Source organism: Rhodnius prolixus, unplaced genomic scaffold (assembly GCF_049639745.1).
Source record: "Rhodnius prolixus isolate KJV_2025 unplaced genomic scaffold, Rpr scaffold_1, whole genome shotgun sequence".
NCBI lineage: Eukaryota > Metazoa > Arthropoda > Insecta > Hemiptera > Reduviidae > Rhodnius > Rhodnius prolixus.
In genome coordinates this window covers 44,202,420-44,223,072 of record NW_027411581.1, presented here as the reverse complement: position 1 = coordinate 44,223,072, position 20,653 = coordinate 44,202,420, and the positions used below count along the sequence as shown (strand labels likewise).

At 30.8% G+C, this 20,653-nt stretch overlaps 3 protein-coding genes across 3 annotated transcripts; all 3 read right to left on the bottom strand.

The window, feature by feature from the left end:
• Positions 1-1,313: 1,313 nt before the first annotated feature.
• On the bottom strand, positions 1,314-4,674 carry LOC141460255 (uncharacterized). The gene is made up of 2 exons (XM_074140085.1): positions 3,216-4,674; positions 1,314-3,074 (listed from the first exon to the last, which is right to left on the bottom strand). Exons 1-2 carry the CDS (start codon positions 4,208-4,210, stop codon positions 2,843-2,845), a joined length of 1,227 nt encoding a protein of 408 aa, XP_073996186.1. The 5' UTR covers positions 4,211-4,674; the 3' UTR covers positions 1,314-2,842.
• Positions 4,675-7,803: 3,129 nt separating this feature from the next.
• Positions 7,804-10,604, bottom strand: Pfdn2 (prefoldin 2). The gene is made up of 3 exons (XM_074140099.1): positions 10,353-10,604; positions 8,790-8,913; positions 7,804-8,474 (listed from the first exon to the last, which is right to left on the bottom strand). The coding sequence occupies exons 1-3, from the start codon at positions 10,508-10,510 to the stop codon at positions 8,289-8,291; spliced, it is 468 nt and encodes a 155-aa protein (XP_073996200.1). The 5' UTR covers positions 10,511-10,604; the 3' UTR covers positions 7,804-8,288.
• Positions 10,605-13,106: 2,502 nt separating this feature from the next.
• On the bottom strand, positions 13,107-16,149 carry Sys1 (Sys1 golgi trafficking protein). Its single transcript, XM_074140068.1, has 4 exons — positions 15,897-16,149; positions 15,121-15,188; positions 14,950-15,051; positions 13,107-13,409 (listed from the first exon to the last, which is right to left on the bottom strand). The coding sequence occupies exons 1-4, from the start codon at positions 16,065-16,067 to the stop codon at positions 13,271-13,273; spliced, it is 480 nt and encodes a 159-aa protein (XP_073996169.1). The 5' UTR covers positions 16,068-16,149; the 3' UTR covers positions 13,107-13,270.
• Positions 16,150-20,653: the final 4,504 nt, after the last annotated feature.

Here is a 20,653-nt window from a genome sequence, read left to right as displayed (position 1 = left end):
AGATAATAAAACTGATAAAATGAAAGTTAGAAAATTCAAATTTAATTATTGCAAATACCGGGTTACCAATTGCATCACTTTATTCGATTTATTTCTAAAATTGAGTTTTTACAGACAATATCTTTTTTGAGGTCACTCGAGCCATAAAAGTGGTTTTTAGAAAATAGTCTCGAATCGGTATGCGGTTTTAACAACTATTTCAAATTATATTTGAAATAATATTAATTATTATTTCAAATATAAGTTGAAGTATTAATATACTTCAACTACCCACAGTGGTAGCGCTCTCTACATCATATCGATGATGTTGATCTTCAAACTCCTAAGAATTTCCCGGGGCCACTGGGGTACAATAGTCATAGCGAATTTTCAGAAAAGACAATGGATGCGAGAGGCTGCCAATTAGGGAAAATGACTCCAATTTTCTTTTAAGGTTGAACACACATTGTTACTAAAGGTGGACTACAACATTTGAAACAAACCCTTTAAAGATAATTTTACAATTTTAAAATAATACTAGATATTGAATATGTTAAAAATTAGTGACAGTTATTTTGGTGGGTAATTTCTACAGGTGAACCTGAATCTATGATCACTTATTTCATACAGCTGTACTGCATCTTGCCGCTAAGTCTCATTCCGCAAATGTTTTCCTAAGAGTAATTTAGTTTATTTATTTAGGGAGAACCCAGGCGCGTCAACATTAAGGTCAATAGCATTCGGAGCCTCCTGGGTGCTTTGCTGACATCCTGATAGTTTTCTCTTGCTGCAGACAATACAATGATTATTTCTAATTTAATTTTTAACATCATATGCACACTCACACGACTTTTTTTTATTACTAAGCACTTAGTAAGGTTTTCTTGTAAACTGGAATATTTACCAAATAGAAGTTGGCTTATATTACACAATACATTCTACTTACTTAGTTCCTAGCTCATCTACCTATGTAGAGTTTCATGTTTCTTCTAATCTGTTTGATTTCGGAGATGTGGGGGATTGGCCCACAGTCCTCTAGTAAGATGGAGGGATGCCTCTTTAGGGCCTCTACACTTGACCTAAACATCTTCAGTGTTTTGTACGCGGTTGAACTCCTACTTCCTGAAAGGGTCTGATGGTCTGACCCATTCAGATTGGTGCTCTGTTGACCAATTTTGAATAAATCTAATGAGCGCACTAACACGACTTTCTCTTACGTCTAAGAGTAGGTAGTTAGGTTTTCTTGTAAACTGGAATTAGTACAAAATCGTAGCTGATTTACAATTACACAGCGCATAGGGACGATTTTTGAAAGAAATAAATTATTGCACAACTTTGCAATGAAAATGTCAAATTTTATTAATAGATTCTTCCAGTTGATGGATTCTCTTTGCATAGTTACTGCCAGTTTTTTTAGGGAACATAAGTGAAACATAAAGCCTGACTACAAACCGGCGATGTTTGGTTTTTTGAGTTCTCATGTAGACCATAAATAATGGTTTATAGATTACTCAACTTGTGTATATATATAAAAAAAACAAACTCGATTTTAAAATTTGACAATTAAGAAGTCGGTACACAAAAATAACTGTAGAAAAAATGGTTCTACGCCAACACCTGCAGAAAATTGTACAACAACTGCTATCTAACGGTAGAAACATGAACTAATTAGAGTAGAGTACAGCATTCATTACAGTGAGGAAGTAATAAATTGTATCTTCCAATTTTAATTTTAAATTAGTGTTTTCGTATCTTTTTTAAATGATTAAAAAAAAAATCATTTCAATTACTATTAAACTATGCAACAGAAAATGAACACATAAATATTTGATCACAAAAAAATGATACGATAGTTGTACATTTTTACTTCCTTTTGTAAAAATTGTTATTTTTATTAGTACACCCAAATTTCACTTAATGCGATTCTAAGTTCGAACCTAAATATTTGAAAATGATTGTTAGAAGAATTGTTTGAAACTTTGAGAATAGTATTAAGAGAAATCTTGCGAAGAACTACAAGTTTCATTTTCTAAATTACATTACACTTTATATTTCTAAAACAATCAACGAAAATAATTATTTATTTATTGTAATAGTTTCAAACAACAATTGTATTCTTTTTTTATACAAATTATTTACAGATTTAAATATTTACATTATAATCTAGCAAACATATAGATATATATATTTGTGATTCACAACAATGTTCCAAGAGCTTTAAATAATAAACCATAATTAATTAATTTAATACAATTATTAAATAATAATTTAAAATTGGATAGAAAACTAAAAACTTTTTGGGTTTCAAAAAATAGCACAATCTCTCAAAAACCATTAAAATGCTATTAACATTAATATTTAATGTTGCTATTAAAAATTATTTCCAGATATGGTTGAAAATAACAAGTTCTCTAAAACTTAACAATATTTAAATAGATTTCATTTAATCGTTTAGAATTAAATCAGCTCATTTTAAAAAAGTAATTAAATTATAAATCGTTTAAAAATTTTGTTTTTTCTAAAGTAATGCTTTAATCTTATCAAATGATTAATACTAACACTTGAATTTTGATCGTATCTAGAATAAATGAACTAAAAGGAACAGAAAAAACAGCTTACTCCTATGGATTTGACAAGCAATTCTCCAAATCTTACTAGAAAATCACTCTTAATTAAAAAAATATATATATTTACATACTACTGTTCGAGCCTATTTAATGCTACATCTACAATTTTATTCTTCAATATTCACCTCAATTTTAGTGATCGAAAATTATTATATGTAAACTTCATAAAAATACGTTTACTTATTAACAAATGATTGCAATATTAATTCTTTAATTTTTTTTGCTGTATTACATATTTACATAACAGTAGAAATGTAAATGGGACTAGAAACTGGTGCCCCACGGCCCAGTAGCATATAGGGATGGGCTAATTTTCTTTTTCTTTCCATCTCATACGCAAAGAATAGTCCTAATCCAAAGAACACAAATACAAATATGACTAAAACTCCAAGAACTACTTTTAGTATTTCATGATGATGTTTAGGCCCGTAGAATTCAAGAAGAGGCGTTTCGTAAGGAGTTGCACACCTAGAAAACCAATTATTTATGACAACACCTATTACTTACATAAACATACAGAATTAATTTATTATATTAAAAGAATGTAATGCATAATATAAAAATTGAAGCGTATGCATGTTACAATTCTTTTCATAAATTTATACCTACCTTAAATTTTTCGTCATATTTTTTGGTATGTCCATTACATAGAACCATTTAATAGCAGCGTCGCAATGCCATGGATTATCCTGCAGGTCTACGACGTCTACGCGAAAGAAAACGTGTTTCAACACATTCGATAATGTCTTGAAATTGCAATTCGCAATTGACAGATATTGCAATTTTTTATTGAAATGAAAAGTCCCATAGTAAATATTATCAAACTTAGTGCAACCTTTAAATGATACATATTTTAGTTCGGTCATACCATGAAAAGTATCGGTTTGCACCTGTGTCAGATTTCTGTTATTTTCTGCAATGAGTGTATATATCTCTCTAGAATGATAAAATGGATGTAGAGTTAAAGTGTTGATGGAATTGTTACTAATATCCAAAATTTTTAACGACTTTGGAAACGTAGGGAACGATTTTAAATAATTATTACTTATATCTATCAAAGACAATAAGTTCGCTCTGTCAAAAAAATTGTCCTTCATATCGTACATATCTATATCAGCAATATATAATTTTCTAAGCCCTCTTTGCAGTGTTCCATCCAGAGCTTTTTCTAAACTTTCAGTGTTACTTCCTAGATTTTTATTGCCTGACAGATCCAAAATATTGAGGATTGGTAGCTTACTAAAGACATCTCCATTCAAATTTGATATTCCATTATACGATACGTTTAAATATTTTAACTTCACTAGTCCGTCAAAGGTTTCATTATTAATATAAGTTAATTTATTGTAAGCAACATTTAAATACTCTAAATCTTTCCAAACTTGAAATTTTACAGATGAATTAAGATTATTATGCACAAAAGTCAGATTTCTCACCGGATGTCCTAATAAATGTTGAGGGAAAAAGTCCAGATTTAGTGAAGAACAATCGACCGACCATGCAACAGGTGAATTGTGTTCAACCGAACAATTAGGATATTGGATCGCACTTGACACTAAATTCACCCAGAAAACTATTATTATAAACAAAAAACTGTTCAACATAATTTCACATGTAATAAAGCAATTCTAATAAGAATGATTAATATGGAATAGTTAGCGGTTTTCTAAGGCCACTTGATTTTATATTACAGTCATAATGTTAAAAAATGATAAGATAACACTGAGGAAGAATTTATATCGCTTGTATACACACATTACTGCACAAAAAAAAAAACAAAAAAAATGTAGGAGTACAATCAGTTAAGAGACAGAAAATATTTACTATTTTGTTTAGATTAATACTGAAGCCTGTTACCCAAAAGACCTTGACTAGGCCATGAATTTTAATGAGTTCACCTTCAATGAAAGCCAAATATAGTCACCTTATAACTAATTATCTAAAAAACAAAATTAACTACGATATATTGCTTTAAAACATACAGACAATAACTTATCACCTAAAAATGTAAAGGTTTAATATTTTGAGTAGAATTAAAATACAATGTCAAATGTACTTTACGGTAACTTTCACTTTTATTGCCAAACATAAAACACAACTGATTGGTGCAAACATAAATCTGTGACTGCTACATATTCTGTAACTCTTGCATCAGTCAGTCTATCCAAATGAATCAAACTGTTCTAAAAGTTTTTAAAAAACAACTTCGTATACGTATTCCATGTTTCTTACTATTTATTGGTGATGATTGATAGAATTAGTCTTTTAATTTTTGAACGTTTTTTACAAAATTATTTTCAACTCGAATCAATTAATTCTATCGGATTCAATTTTTTTTTTTATGAATAACCAAGCCTATGTTTTGCTCCCATCTTCCCATCTGAATGAATCTTTTGTTGTAATCAAACGCTAAACAGCTATAATTCTTAGTCCAACATAAAGAAAAAGTGAGGAAAATGTGGAATGATACATTTTAACAATTACATTCTTCCTAATACGTACTTTAGTTATATTTGACTGCCTAACTGCAATTCAATAATTTTATCATTTTTACGAATGCAAGTCTACGTAAAATGGCAAAGCAACCTTAATCTCAACGAAAATAAATTTGAATAAAAAAATGTCTAAATTAAAAGGATTAGCCCTTCTAAAGAAGCACTTTCGTCAGCCGATTCTCGTCAAGTGTGGAAATTCTGTCTCCCATTTTATTGTTATTAATGTTACACTGGTGGCAAGACAGTAAAATAAATTGAAACGGCACTTTAGGCCCCCTCTCCCAAATGTCCCTTAATCCAGTTTTCCTGGAAGTGTTTAAAATATAAGTTTTAGATCTACGTTGGTACACTAAGCATGATAAATTTAAAGAAAATCGTGGAAACAGTTTTGAGAAAATATTTAAAAACTAATCGTCCTGCTTTCTCCCTTAAATGTACCAATTAGCTGATTGGAACGAACTTTCCACTTTAAAAGATGGGAATAAAAAAAAAAGATCTACCCACTTTGTTGTCTAGCCAGCAAAGTAGTAAAATTCTCCTGCCCTACAAGATGACCAAAATTTTACGCGAGCATGGTCTTACTTAAGTCGCTTTAAATTTTTTATTGATGCTTATTCAAATACTCTCCAAGGACTGGGACAGAATGTGGAGCACATCATACGTACTGAGCTGTCAACAGTTGGTCCCAACTAGAGCTCTACTTCTGCAGAAGTTTCTTCTCCAGTCTTAAACTTAGCCACTATCTAGTCTCCAGCATCTTATTCATTGTCTTATTATGCACTCTTTTTTTCCCATTTATTACCTTCATGGACTTTGACCAGCTGGTTACCTAAATTTTGCCCAAATTCACATTTTCAATTTTTTGTTATGTACTTACATTTCTATACATTGCTGTTTACACCGTTTGTTTAAAACATTTTTTGTTTTCAGTTAGAATCGGTTTAATGTATTTTTACTCTATTGTAAGACTCCACTTCACATTCTATTCGTTGCACATTTGTTTATAATAATTACTTTGTTTAAAACATAATTTCTTCTCCTACATTACAATTGGTATTTACTTTGTTCAGTTAATCTAGTTCAGCGATATTAGATTTAATTTGATACATAACCTTTAGGTTCTTTATTTTCACTCTGTTCTTTAAAACTATGTACACTTCTTCAGTTCACAGGGTATATTCAGCTGCTCTCATTTAATATTAATGTAGTTTTATTTTGTTTCAGTTTATATTCTTCTGTCTAAATGGTATCAATTTGTTTCAATTCATTTTTTAATCTGAATAAGTGCAATGCAAGTGGTATATTCATAAGATTCTGAATAAAATTATTTAAAAAAACTCATCTGTGCACCCAAACACGCAGCCATTTTTTTTTTAACCACTTTTCGGACTCTGGGCGCTTTAAAATGGTACTTTCAGTGAAAACGCAAAGTAGAAAATCTGCAAGAATACAACACCTTATCTTACTATAATAGAGGTAAGAGAAAATGGCCGGTAACACTTACATGAATTTCTCTGATGACTCTCTTATTCCAAAAGTATTTTTCAAATAACTAAAAGAATTTTTGTCTTCACAATTAGAACACTAATTTGTGCTACTAAGCTATTAAACGTCGTCAAGAATCCTTCATATCACAACAAAAGCAACCGAAGGTCTACAATACCGAGAGGTTAGCTATTACATTAAAAACAATTTTTCAAGTTTTTTATCTAATAAAAAAGGAACTAACACTTTATCATATTTAGTGATTCAAGTGTGGCCTCTTTCGATAAAACCTGAAATAATTTAAAGTTACTGATCTTTGACGAATTAGAATTATTGCCGCTTATGAGGAAGCCCATATTTAAAAAGATATATTCCGTAACTGAAAAACCAACTTCCACCACCTAGGAAAAGAGAAGAAATTACCGTGATAACTTCCTTAAGTGCCCTTATAGTTTTAAAAAGGCCAAAAGTAGCATAATAGTTATAAATTATCATAAGGAGTAAAGTAATATCAACTTATGGGTTTATCTTACCATTTAACGTGAATGTAGTTTGTAAAGTTCTAAGTTTAAAAAATTCAAATGAAAGTGCAAAATCTTGCTTGGAAGACCATAACTAGTTTTTCACGTGGGAAAGTTAATTAGAGCCTTGGCCCTATACGTATTATTAACCTGTTATATTTCCAAATTATGAAAATAGTAAGAGAGAAAAAATAAGGTAAACATTACTTGTTAATGGAAACCATTTGTTTTGTTTTTAGAAAATATAACGTATTCTGAACTTTTTTTGTACATGCAGAGTAAGGAGATCTAATGTTATACAACTCTAAAGTAAAAGATACAATTTTGTCCGCCACCAAATCAAAGCCAGTTCTTTTAAAATGTGTACACAATCATTTGTACAACCATGTAATGGGCCGCATGCATCACAATTATCGTTCAAACAAAATAAATTTTTATCTGTTTTAAATCTATTTTCTTAGAATAAAGTTTTTAAACGAGAGACTTCCAGAACGTTTTACACAGAAAACATGAATGTTTATAAATTATCCTAAGTCACATTATCTACGAAAGAAAATTGATACTTTAACAAGTTTGGTGCTTCTGTCATGTAATAAATACAATTTAATATTAAGGTCTATGATCAGTATTTAATAATTTACTCCAATGGATAAGAATATTTTGTTTAGGTAATTATAAAAAAAAAAAAATACTCAATGACAATTTCGTGGTGTTCTTACAAACTTTTGGCCCAACTTGTTTATTTAAGCAAGCTCGAAATTACAACTATTTCTCAACCCATTGTATTAGTAATCATAATTCAAGATAATCTTGTAATATTTAAATAAAATAACTCACAATGAAGCTGCAATACTCAAAAAACTGGTAGCAAATTCTCACAACTGAGAGAACTTAGAATTTATTGAACGATACATTGATATAAAATCTCTTAGAAAATTTGATGAAATTAAATCAACTTTAAAAAACAAAAAAACTAAATTAAAGTGACAACAGGAAGGTTTTCACTTATGAAGTCAGCCAAGTTAAATGGTTTTCACTTACTATCATCACTAATTCCTTCAACTGTCGCACACTATAACCAAAAGGATCAATGATGCTAATTTGTTTTAGTTCCATATTAAATAAAAAAGAAAAAGGAAAATTTATTATTAGTCCGGAAAATATTGCATAAAGAGAAATCACTATATTGGATTGACCATGATCACATTTCTAGGCTGCGCTTCGGATTTCTGTTCATTTTCATCATTAACCGCAGAAGGAATCTCGTCCTGACCTCTTATTCTAATATTATTTTTCTCCTTGTATTCGTTAATTTCTTGACCTTTCTTTGTTACTTGTTCGTTGAGAGTTTCAGCTAAAGCTGACAACTGAAACAAATCATTAAAATACATTTTTTCGTAATCTTGAGTATTAATCAATTTATAAATTAAAAATCTTTACGACAATCGTTTGGAACTACTATATTTAGTTCATCTTCAGGGCTTAGATATTTGATTATCTATCTGAATATGTTTAGCTAAAATTATTGCACATAATATTATTTAAAAAAAGAGTAAATTCCGTTTTAGTGAGGCATTCAATTCTTTAAAATTTCTAGACAGTTATGATAATATCAGTACATTTCTTTATTAATTTTCAAGTATCATGTACTATAGAAACATATCAAAAAATATATTCAGTACCTGATCCCTATTTGTTGTTAATGTAGGAATAACATCTTTCACAGTTTTTTCGCATAAAACACCTCCAATTAACCTAAAGCATTTTCTATCTCCGTCCAAATCTTTCAAAGTATCCAGAACCATCCTAGAGCAGAAAATGAAAATTATTACTGTATTCAATAATGTTAAGAAATATGTGGTTGGATCAGAATAATGTATTTTCTTCGTTTATAGCGGACCTGCAATTACTTTAGTGGACTAATGTCGCACACATCACCTATCGGTTTGATCAGCATGAGATTGCATGTGAGATTTTAAGAATAACAGATACACGGAGAGTTTAAGGTAATGTGGATAAACCCCTTCTTCGGGGACCTTGGTTCCCTGCATAACCGACCAGTTACAACACGGACAACACTTTTACTGACTGCCCCACAATACACATACATCTGCAGAGATAGTTGACGTGAGCAACTATCTATTTATGTTTAGCAAATCCTCTAGCTATACCTTCCCTTACTCGCCTTATAGATCACCCAACCACAAACCTACTCACCCACAAACACCGTTACACTGAGAAAGCTAAACGAACTCTTTGAGTAAAGTATAGCTTTGACCCTCCCCAAAATGTAATAATTAATCAATAATTACCTACAATTTATTTCAGTAATACTAAAAAAGTGTATCAACAGTTTTGCGGTAAAACTTCAGAATGGTTCCCGGGCAACTACTGCAGACTAGTGGATATTGCCCTCACTGGGATGTGTTCATAACAAAAATAACCGAACTCTCCTTTCTATTGGACTAAACCTTCGTGGCCCGGGAACGATTCTCAGGTTTAATCTAGCTTTTCTTCCTCAGCAGCTTTCACACTTGATGAAAACTGCATGCTTAGTTACTTCAAGGAATAACATATTCGTTCTGTGAACATGAAAGAATGGTAAGGTTATCAATCCTTCCAATAAGAAATAAAAACAAAGTAGAAATAAAATAAAAAATTGAAATAGTTTACTGTGAGCTTGGAAGAGCTTAAATGTCGTATTTAATTTATCTTCTGATCAATATCAACTCAGAGAAAAAGTAGCATCCCCTCCCCTAAAGGATCGGAGATTCTCAGCGCCGCATTTACAAACATCTGTTATAAATTTGGGGTTAATATGTGCTTTCCACTATTTAAACCTACAATATAACTCTTTTACAATTATTACAAGTAATTTAATTTTTTTACCAATGTTAAATAAAAATGTATAGTTTCATTAGACAACAGTGACTCAATTTTTCAATAAAAATTTCCAAATAAACGAAGTAAACGAACATATATATAATACTTTATACATATAAATAAATGTACATATATTATTTTTCAAAACTTTTATCCTTTAAAATGATGAACTGATTAATATTTTCTGAATCCAACACTAAATATAACAAGACTGGCAATGTGTTTATTATTGTACGGTTTGATAAAATTAAGTAAAGCAAATTGAGTAACATACTAAAAATATGATGTCCGAGATGTCTCTTGGATCGTGGAATGTCAAAACTACTCATTTATCTATAAATTTATTAATAATTTCCACCTACTTGTGTTCATTGAGATCCATTTCTACTTCAGATAATTTATTGATTAAATTCCGTTGTTCAGTTCTCAGCATTTGAAAACCATTGTAAATTTCTTCGGTAGTTAATGTTTTTCCTTTTACTGGTTTGGGAGGTGTTTTCTTCGATTCAGTAGTAGCCATTTCTAAAAATAAGTTGTAATTTAGAGTCACAGATCGCCTTCACATATAACCTAACTTTACCATCTCAGTCATATTCCACTTACCCCTACTACTTTTTCATAAATTTCAGTGTGCCATTTAATTCTTAATTAAAATGTAAATATGTAACTGGAATTGTAGATCCCAAAAACTTTCAGTATAATTTTAGAGGATTAAGCAATAATTAAAAATAATTATCACTTCATTGTTAAACACAGTTCAGTGTCTGGTTGATTAAAATAGTAGTATACGGATTCTACTATTGAATTGACGCAATAAAATTAAAATTTGCTAACTTTATCAAATACTGTTTAAACATTGGGAATTACACCCTAATTATGATCAGTGTAAGAACTTTCTTGAGTAAACTCCTGTTTGGTTTAGTTATATGTGGGGAGCTGCCAACAAGGCTGTAGATCATAACGTATTTCTATACCTTTTCCCAATCGCATCCTTACGAATGCTTTTTCTATTTGAGATGCACCAGATTTCATTGTTTTTGAACAAATTCAAATATGTAAAGATTGGATCTTTTAACAGATGCTAAACTGCGGGATTAGAATGTAGATTGAAAAGCGAGGTTGGAATTAGAGATTCAGTTTACATTTTTGTAAATATAGTGTCTATGTTATAAGTTAAAATGGGAATGAAGTTTTCGAATATAGTGATGCAGCTTTTAAAAAGTTTTGTTTGTCAATTTCTTGCTATTGCTCTTTTTTTCAAGGCGTAGAGGCGACATTAGCTCAGTAATGTCTGGTACCGTGAAATCCCAGGCTCGAGCAGTCTGCACTGCACTAAGATTTCATGCCCTGAGGGGCACCTGCATGGCACTGTCCAGAGTCAGTACTTCCTTCGTTTACATCTTCTTTCAGAATTGATACTATTGCCAGGTACCTATCAATAGATCTTGTTAAAAGTTTTAAATATTCAAAACGTGGATTATCAGAACTAATGACACCAAAACGGAGGTGATTCTATTCACTAGTAGAAGACTCGTGGTCAACCATTCTGTTAAGATAAATGGTGCCTCTCTCCCCTAGAAAAAAAGATGTTAAATACTTACGCTTAGACTCAAAACTAACTTGTACAAAGCATGTGTATGATGTATGTAATCGAACGCTAGACGTTACGAGCTGTCAGTTCTCTTTGCTGAATAGAAACTCAACTTTGGATTTTCGAAATAAGAAATTAATATTTATCATTACATTCGACCGATTCTCTTGTATGGAACCCCTCTTTGATCTCATACTTTTACTAACAATTACAATGAAATACAGAAAGTACAAAATAAATGCCTCAGATTTATCAGCTCATTTTCTTAGATTGGCACCTATAGTCTGTACGCGGTACTTGACATTCCTAGCGTCTCTAATTCTATTTTTTATCTTCTAGACAAATTTGTTACTACTTGTCATAAAAGTCCTTCATAAAGCCAGCATTGTAAATTATAAGGTAAATTCTGTAGGCTATAAAATGTATAAATCCTAGAAACATATTTTGTTAATTTCTATATCACGCTGTTTTTTTTTCTAAATATGTAAAGATGTTCTCCTTTAATCTGTACTAAATAGTAGTAAAATGTAAATAGGCGGCAAGCTTTAAATCTCAATTTTACTTAATTTTTATTTTCGTGTGCACTTGAAATAACTGTAAATACATTTTTTATTCATTCATTCGACTAAAGGCCAAAGCACAAAACAATAAAATTCGCTGTAAATTTAGAAGTAAGATCTTTCATTTTGGTAAGACATACAGATATTTCCAAACTCTAATAATACACTACCATCTGATTTAAAAATGTTACTTTTTGACCATCAATAAAAATTCGTTTTAAGATGAATGAAATTTTAATCCCAAAAAGCTCAATTCCCTTCTAATGAGAAGTATTACTTTTCACCATTAATTTCTCTGAACAATTTACTAACTCTCCTCGCCTACATTTACTCAAAATCTTACACGATTCAGATTTTAATTCAGCGTTTTCAATTTTGGAACAGGAAACAGAGTCGTATGTTAAGAAATTCAAGATTTACTACATATAGTACGAACACAGGGTCACAATATCGTGCTAACATGCTCCCATACACTTTCTGACTTGCTATGCTATTTAGCAGAAGTTAGTCAGTTAGCTTTCGAAAGAAATATATTTTTCTCGACTTCTGAACTTTCTGTTTAGTGTAGGTCCGGGTATCACTTGGTACTGCAATATAATTTCCACAATTCGTTTTTGGCTTTAAGACGTGTACAAATTTCAAAATCTAGAATTACGACTCAATTTCCTTCTGTGCTTCTGATCTTTTAGTGTTTTCAAGGTCAGATTTTGCTAAATACTGGAAACAATAGTAGTAATAAATAATAACAATAATGGTACAAAAAAAAGTTAAAAAGCATTAATTGCTATTCTCGGTCTATTGCAAACATTTTTCTTTAGATTTAAATAAATTTGAACTGACCAAAAGACTCTGGTTTTGAAAAGATTTGGTTTTTTACTCTCCACTATTCAATTACAGATATTCAATGAAGAATAAACATTTTAGATAACAGGATTTTAATTTAATTTAACAAGATATACACTATATTTACATATTTACAATTTATACCTTTTATTTTTCAACAATTTGTCATTACAAAATAAATATGATAAATAAAGTTAAAGTACCAAGATATATATGTGAATTCAAATATAAATATTGTCTTAGGAGAGCATTAAAATATTTTCTGTTTTTATTTTAATAAACTTTATCACAGTCCCACTTTTGGCGTAGAAGTTAAAGGTATAGCTTTTAATTCAGTTCGCATACACAATAATTCACCACAAATACACATAATGCCTGCTGAAATTATATTCAATAACCACCAAGATATTGTTGTTGGGAAATACCTGAAAGATGCATGCAAAAGAGAATCATATTATGATAATATAATAATATCACTGCTAGAAATATAGATATACAGGGTGATCCATTTAAAACGCACCAATCGCTAATAACTTTTTAGGAATGCGGAATTTCGAAAAAACCCACGAAGTAAACTATATGTTTTTTTGGTCTAGTTTTCAAATTTTTCACCCCCCATGCTGTATCTTCATTTTTGGTTTTGACAATGATTATGAAAACTACATAAAAAACTGTGGAAAATGACGTTAATCCCGTTTTGATATCCCTAATATTTGTCGACATATCCAAGATCAAAGTTACAATTTTATCTATTCGTGAACGGTTTTCAATATTAATTTTCTATCAGAAATACACGTTTTGGGAGGTCTTCTGACTGAGAAAATATTATTTGCGACGCAAAGAACAAAAATAATAATAATTGAATATTTTAAATCATGTAGTGTAATGTAATGGTTGTGGGTGAGTCAGGATAAATTTGTTTTATCATCAAATAAAAGCAATCATCTAATCATTTTAACGTACGCCTTATGCTAGACTTCTTGACCTATGATTACGGTAAGAATGTCTTGCCAGGGTGTTGGTCTAGTGGTCAAGAGCGTGGTTTTGTAAGTGGCAGATCCCCAGTTCGAATCCCGCGTATTACTACACTTTATTAAAAAAAGTATTATGATTTATTAAGTAATAAGAATGACGGCATACTCGGGATTCGAACTGGGGATCTGCCACTTACAAAACCACGCTCTTGACCACTAGACCAACACCCTGGCAAGACATTCTTACCGTAATCATAGGTCAAGAAGTCTAGCATAAGGCGTACGTTAAAATGATTAGATGATTGCTTTTATTTGATGATAAAACAAATTTATCCTGACTCACCCACAACCATTACATTACACTACATGTTTTAACATCTTCAATTATTATTATTATTGTTCTTTGCGTCACAAATAACATTTTTTGCAGCCAGAGGACCTCCCAAAACGTGTATTTCTGGTGGAAAATTAATACTAAAAACCGTTCACGAATAGAAAAAATTGTAACTTTGATCTTGAATATCTCAACAAATATTAGAGATATCAAAACGGGATTAACGTCATTTTCCACAGTTTTTTATGTAGTTTTCATAATCATTGTCAAAACCAGTGTTCCTTATGAAACTCCAAACCTGTTTTTAGCCGTAACTCCGCCAAAAATGAAGATACAGCATGGGGGTGAAAAATTTGAAAACTAGACAGAAAAAACATATAGTTTACTTCATGGGTTTTTTCGAAATTCCGCTTTCCTAAAAAGTTATTAGCGACTGGTGCGTTTTAAATGGATCACCCTGTATATAAATTATTAAAAATTAGAGCACTGTTTCGTATAAGGTACTTATTACATCTTATCTTTAGTCAGAATTTTTTGTTTGAAAAGAAGTCACTTTTCTTTTATCCACCCCATAATTGTGTGAAGTAAAAAATAATTCAATGCACTTTAATAAAACCTGTTTTTCCTGCGTAAAATTAAATATAATGATGTACATACCCGTTATAAATCCAGCATAATGCTAAATGAAGGATATGGGCAGTTGCCGAAAAATCAAGACACAGTTTAGTTCTTTGTACTAGGCACCAAAGACTGACAGCTCTGTAACAGTTTACTTGTTAAAAATTATACTATTTCATCGATTCACAAAATAAGAATATTTCATCTCACCCTGTTAGAGAATTGAGGAGATACGAAATAATGATGAGTTTTCCTACGCCATCTCTGCCATGTATTTCCTTTAAAAAAAAAAAAATGCAAATATATTAATAAACAAAGCATTAATTGCTTCAGAAAAGAAAATTCTCGAGAGAAATAAGTCGTAATCATTACTCTTGAAGATGTCGTGGGCGAATCAATATATAGCACAATATTGCTCTTATATACAAGTTTTTTTTAATTACATAATGTCACGATCTGAATGGGCCAATAAAAAATTAAAGATAAAAAAAACAGCTTTAGAACTATATTGATTAGTAAAATAAGAAAACATAAACAAAAATAAAACAAGTAAATGCAAAAGTAAGAAAATTAAAAGTAATTATAAATGAATTTTAAATTGTGAGTATACTGTTTACTTAATTCTTAAGTAGGAGCTTTATATTTATAAAATTCTTTATAAATAAAATAAGCAGTTGACGAAAATTGTCCAAATTCTGTTTCATTAACGGCTTAGCTCAAATCAAATATCTATTTAGTGTTAATAATGATGTTAGTTAAACCTACGTCTTGCTTTTAAAAATATTTAAAGATTTACCAAGACTTTTTGCACACGACAGTTAGGGATGGAAATTAATCAAGTTGAATGGTAATAACTTTAAATCACATTATATATCATATTAAATTACTTTGTGACTTAGGAAATTCTTTACGACTGCAAGTGAGCAATGCAAAAAAATAATTATACGCATTTACAAGTTCTTGCTCAAACCTGAATAGATACTTACTTGATATTTGAAAATATGATCTAATGATCTGGAAGCGCCCACAATAAAGTCTAAAGTAATAAGCCAAACACCTAACGTTAGGTAAAAAATGCTTTGCACTGCAATAATTTGAGAAATTATTAATATTGGATCCCACACCGTATTTCGGAATTGACCTGTCAATTTTGTCATTATCTAATTGAAAATAGTAAAGAAACCACAAAGAATATACTTGTCATATCGAGAGCAAGAACATAACTGCACTTCTGTACCACAACGAAACCTTCCTCTCATCGATTACTATTAGTAATCGATATTTCCAAACGAGATGTTATTCGATCTATGATCCTTTGGCGGTCAATTTATTAAGCGCAAAGAATAGAATAATTTCCATAGTTTGTAACAGCACGTCTCCTGATTACTATCCCTTTTTTAAAAATTAAAAATTAATTTAAAAAAATTGCAAATGATCATCGTGGAGGGGGGAAGTCTCTGTCTCCTCGTGGCGCCCCCGGAGAAATGCTCCTAAGAACAGAGTAATGAGCCATGGTCAAGAAAACCTTAACCTCGCACTACTCCATTATGCTAAGAGGCTGATAAAGGGATTCTTCCTTAAAACGAGTAAGGAAGTTTTTTTAGTTGGAGAAAAGGGAGAAAGTTTCATTACCAGATCAGACCAAGACGTAAAGTGATCTATGCTGAAAGAAGAATGGCCCAGAGGTTACAGGATCGAAAACGGGGCCTACAAAGCATCCGGGCTAACATAGAGTAACTAGCCATTCCTACATAACTTTGAGGGTCTTTAAGGGGGTTTGTTTTATTCAAAAAGTATTTGTAAATGGCTAGTGGTGTTTTAAGTTCTTTAAGCTGACGTGTTTTCTATAAGGAAAGGTAGACTAAGAGACCAACTGAAAAAGGTGGATCTGGAACATAAAGGGCGCCTGAGAATTGTGGGATAAACTAGAAAAAACTTCAATTCACCTTCTAATATGCGTGATGCAATAATCAAGACACATTGAGCTCATAGGAGGTTAACAGGTGATGGAGAATGAATTAAGTACATAGTCATAATAATAATGAGCAGTAAGTGAGATTTTTCAAATATTTTGGATTGGAGAGAGTATTTGTAGGGTTTCAATTAGCATCAATAAGGGCAGCACAATAGATCTTAAAAAGTGGCAATGTATAATTATGCTACTTCAAAAAATAGTTGTAGATCAGTTAAGCACAACGATTCTACCAAATTTAAAGAAAATCATTGGGGTCGAATTAGACTAATAGGTTCACTTAAATCTGAGTGCACTCACTGGTTCAGAGAGAGATAGTGCGCGTTCAGAGAGAACTACTTCTTACACCAACTGTGCTTGCTGCCAACTAACAGAGATTTTGTACGTTTGTAGAGATTTATTATACGGCGGTAAACAAGGCACATTAAAAATCTAACTATTTCACTTAAAACTAGAGGTGAAAATAAAAATTTCTTTTATCATTAATTAAATGGATTAATGAGATCGAAAGTAATCAAAAGAAATTAATTTCGTTTGCAAGGGAATGTTCAAGAAAATCTCAAAAAAGTGAAAAATTCATCCATTGCCACCGACCGACCGATATTTTAATAATATTTTTAATTGTATCAACTACACTGTTTTTTTTTTTTTACTCAATGGTAATAATAAGAAATAGCTGTTAATTTATACATGATATGTGTTTTGTATTTGCTTTGAAGAAAATAAATCCACTAGTGTTGTAACACAAAAGTAAACGTTTCTGCCATCTAGCGGTTCAAAATTCAACTAATTTTAGTTAATATTGGACAGTGGCGCTGCGATGTGTTTAATCAGTAATGAAATTTTTTACTAAGCTATTTCGTATTTTATTTATTTTGTAGAACCTCATTACTGTCTTAAAATAAAGCTATACTATCGCATAACTTGATCATTATGTGATAATCAATAGAAATTAAATCAAGTAAAATAATATAGTCATAACTGTGAAACATATTAACGTACTTATAATGTTTACAATGAGTAAATTTTATTTTTTATTAAATTTTAATTTATTCTTATTCAGTGACAGTTTAAGAGCTATAAAACATGATTTTTGTGTCCCCAGGTTTGTTTTTGCATTTGAAAGAAAATATAGAGAAAACCTTGACAGTTAACAGTTTACCTAAAACTGTCTTACTATCCTAATAAAACGATTTGGCAAAATTTGTCTTTTGTTAATTTGGGTGCGATAATAGAGTGATCTGAGGACCGACTGAAGAAATCTAATATTGGTAAAATTATTCAACCGTTATCAAATATTGGTAATATATTCAACATAATTGAATATTGCTATTAAAACAAAAGGAAATTATTTTGCCTTTCTCAATATTATTCTTTAAACGCCTTACTGAATATGTTTATATGTTTATGCTTAGTTCTGCAATATTTTGTACTTTTCAAATAAAGATTAATGAATAATTAATTTTAAATTAGTTGGAAAAAAGAAAATTTTAAGTAAATTTGAAGGTATGTTGATCTCATTTATGCCGTTTAAACGATAAAAAACTAATGCGAGTTTTAGTGAACTCTCGAGATAAATTCGAATTTAGTAGAAGTATGTAATTTAATTTTGTCCATTAGTGTTACACCAATTGATTAACTCTACAGCCAATAAAATATATTAATTTGTCCAAGTATTCCATTAAACCTAAGTTTGGAGAGATGAATAATATATACTACAAAATCAAACGTTTGCTTGTGAAAATAATTTTAAAGTACATTCTTGAATTAGCAGGAGATTTGTAAATGTTGAACGTTCAAACAGGAACCTGTGATGTTCGGAATTATCAATTAAAATTGTTTACTTTAAGATTGAATTCTTTCAAAAACCCGGGATTCGTACACCTTAGCCAAGTCTTCATACTACCTACCAACCCTGTGGCGCTACGATCCTACTCGTACAAGGACTTGGGTCACTTTCACAATTTTTTGCCATCTTGATCAGTCGCGAGCTTTGTTTTTCCAATTTCTGATACAATGCCCTCAATCCCATCTAACAATTTTTTTCTTGGGAGCCCTCTTCTACTCACTTCTCTCTTCGGATTTGCCCTCTAAGAGTTTTTGTCTTGATACTACTTTTTAAATATTAGGATCACATAATTTTAAAGAATCCGTAAATTTGTCTGAAGAATGTGATCTACAGGAAACAAAATAAGAATCGGCCCTAAGGACAGTTACAGTTTTTGAGAATTAAGGAGGAATACCTTCTTTGAGAAGGAAGGTCTGTTAGTCCCTTTTGTTGCATTTAATGTTGACAATTTATTACCAACTTTTGCGCAGACCACGTTTACAGTTTTTGTATTTACAAGGCTAAAAGACAACTAGATGAAACAAGATGTAAACTTAGAGACGTTATCCCTAATATAAATAAAAATGTCGGTTTTAATCCTCACAGGACATCCACTGCAGTAACCGAACTTTGAATCTATTCATTGCACTTAAACTAGGAATTTCAAAAAATATTAACTTTACCGTAAAACTCTATATTACAATGAATTACTCCAATACAAATTCTACTAGAAAAATAATTTTTTACAAAAAAGTAAGAGGACCAGGAACATGAAATTTAATATGAAGTCTAGAGGAAATCTCCTACAGTGAAAGGCTCATTCAGTACTAGTTTCTTTAATTGCTTGTTACTTGTACCGAATCAATTCCGAATCGAATGACAAGTCATTCATGAAAATAGGTTCGCGCGTTTAGGCGCTATGTTGTTTTATAAAAAAGGTAACAAAAACTACAACAAGAAGAACAAGAACAATTTTTGAAAATGCCATCTTCGCCCATTTTGGCATCGTTTTTCTCGATAACTATTTAGTCTACGTTATTGCGAAAAAATTACTGCTATAAATGAGGATTTGCCCTATATTTTAAAGAAAATTTAGGAATTTTAACTTTTTATAGAAAAAGAGGAAAAAAAATCCAAAGTTGGGTGTTTTTCAACGTTACGCTTTTTCGTGCAGTTATTGACGATCAACCCTTTTACAACTGGCCAACCGCACAGTTCTAATTTATTCCTTATAATATTTTTAGGGATGTTGAGGCATACTCTAAATGAATTTTCCGGGTAAAATGTCTCGAAACTTTTCTGAACTCAGGTAGACTCAAAACGATTTTTCCTGGAAACTCAATTTGGATAATTTGCTTTATTGTTTTACCCAGAACTGTAAGAGAAAATAAATTGGTGACTTGTTTATATCACTTTCTAAATATAATGTCCAATAATATTTAATGAATGTATCTGTTAATATATCATTCTAAAAACTAGATTCTCTTAATGGTTGCACCCTTTAAGGATGTGAAGAAATAACTTAGCTCTAAGATGCAGACAGTTAGGATTGATAGCAGAAGTTGGGATGTGGCTAATGTCAACGGGTCACCGCAAACAGGCTCTCTGACCCCAGCTTCTATTCAAATCGCTCTTTTTTTACAATATATCAACTTGGAGATCACCCTTCAGGGTGACTTGGCCAAATATCACCTAGCTGCTGCTTCTTTTTTTCTAAAAGTTAGGCACATTCTTTGGGGGTGGTTAATGCTGTCTCATCCATATAATGGAATATCCAGTGCCATGTAAATGGTTTTCGCACATATAAAAGCAAATCTTCTATGTTAGAAACATCAATATACTTTCGCTTTTTTAAGCATTATATTTAAACTAAATTTGCTTTCTAATGTCACAACAAATTATAAACTTCGTATCTATTTTGATGTACGCTGACGATGTTGTGT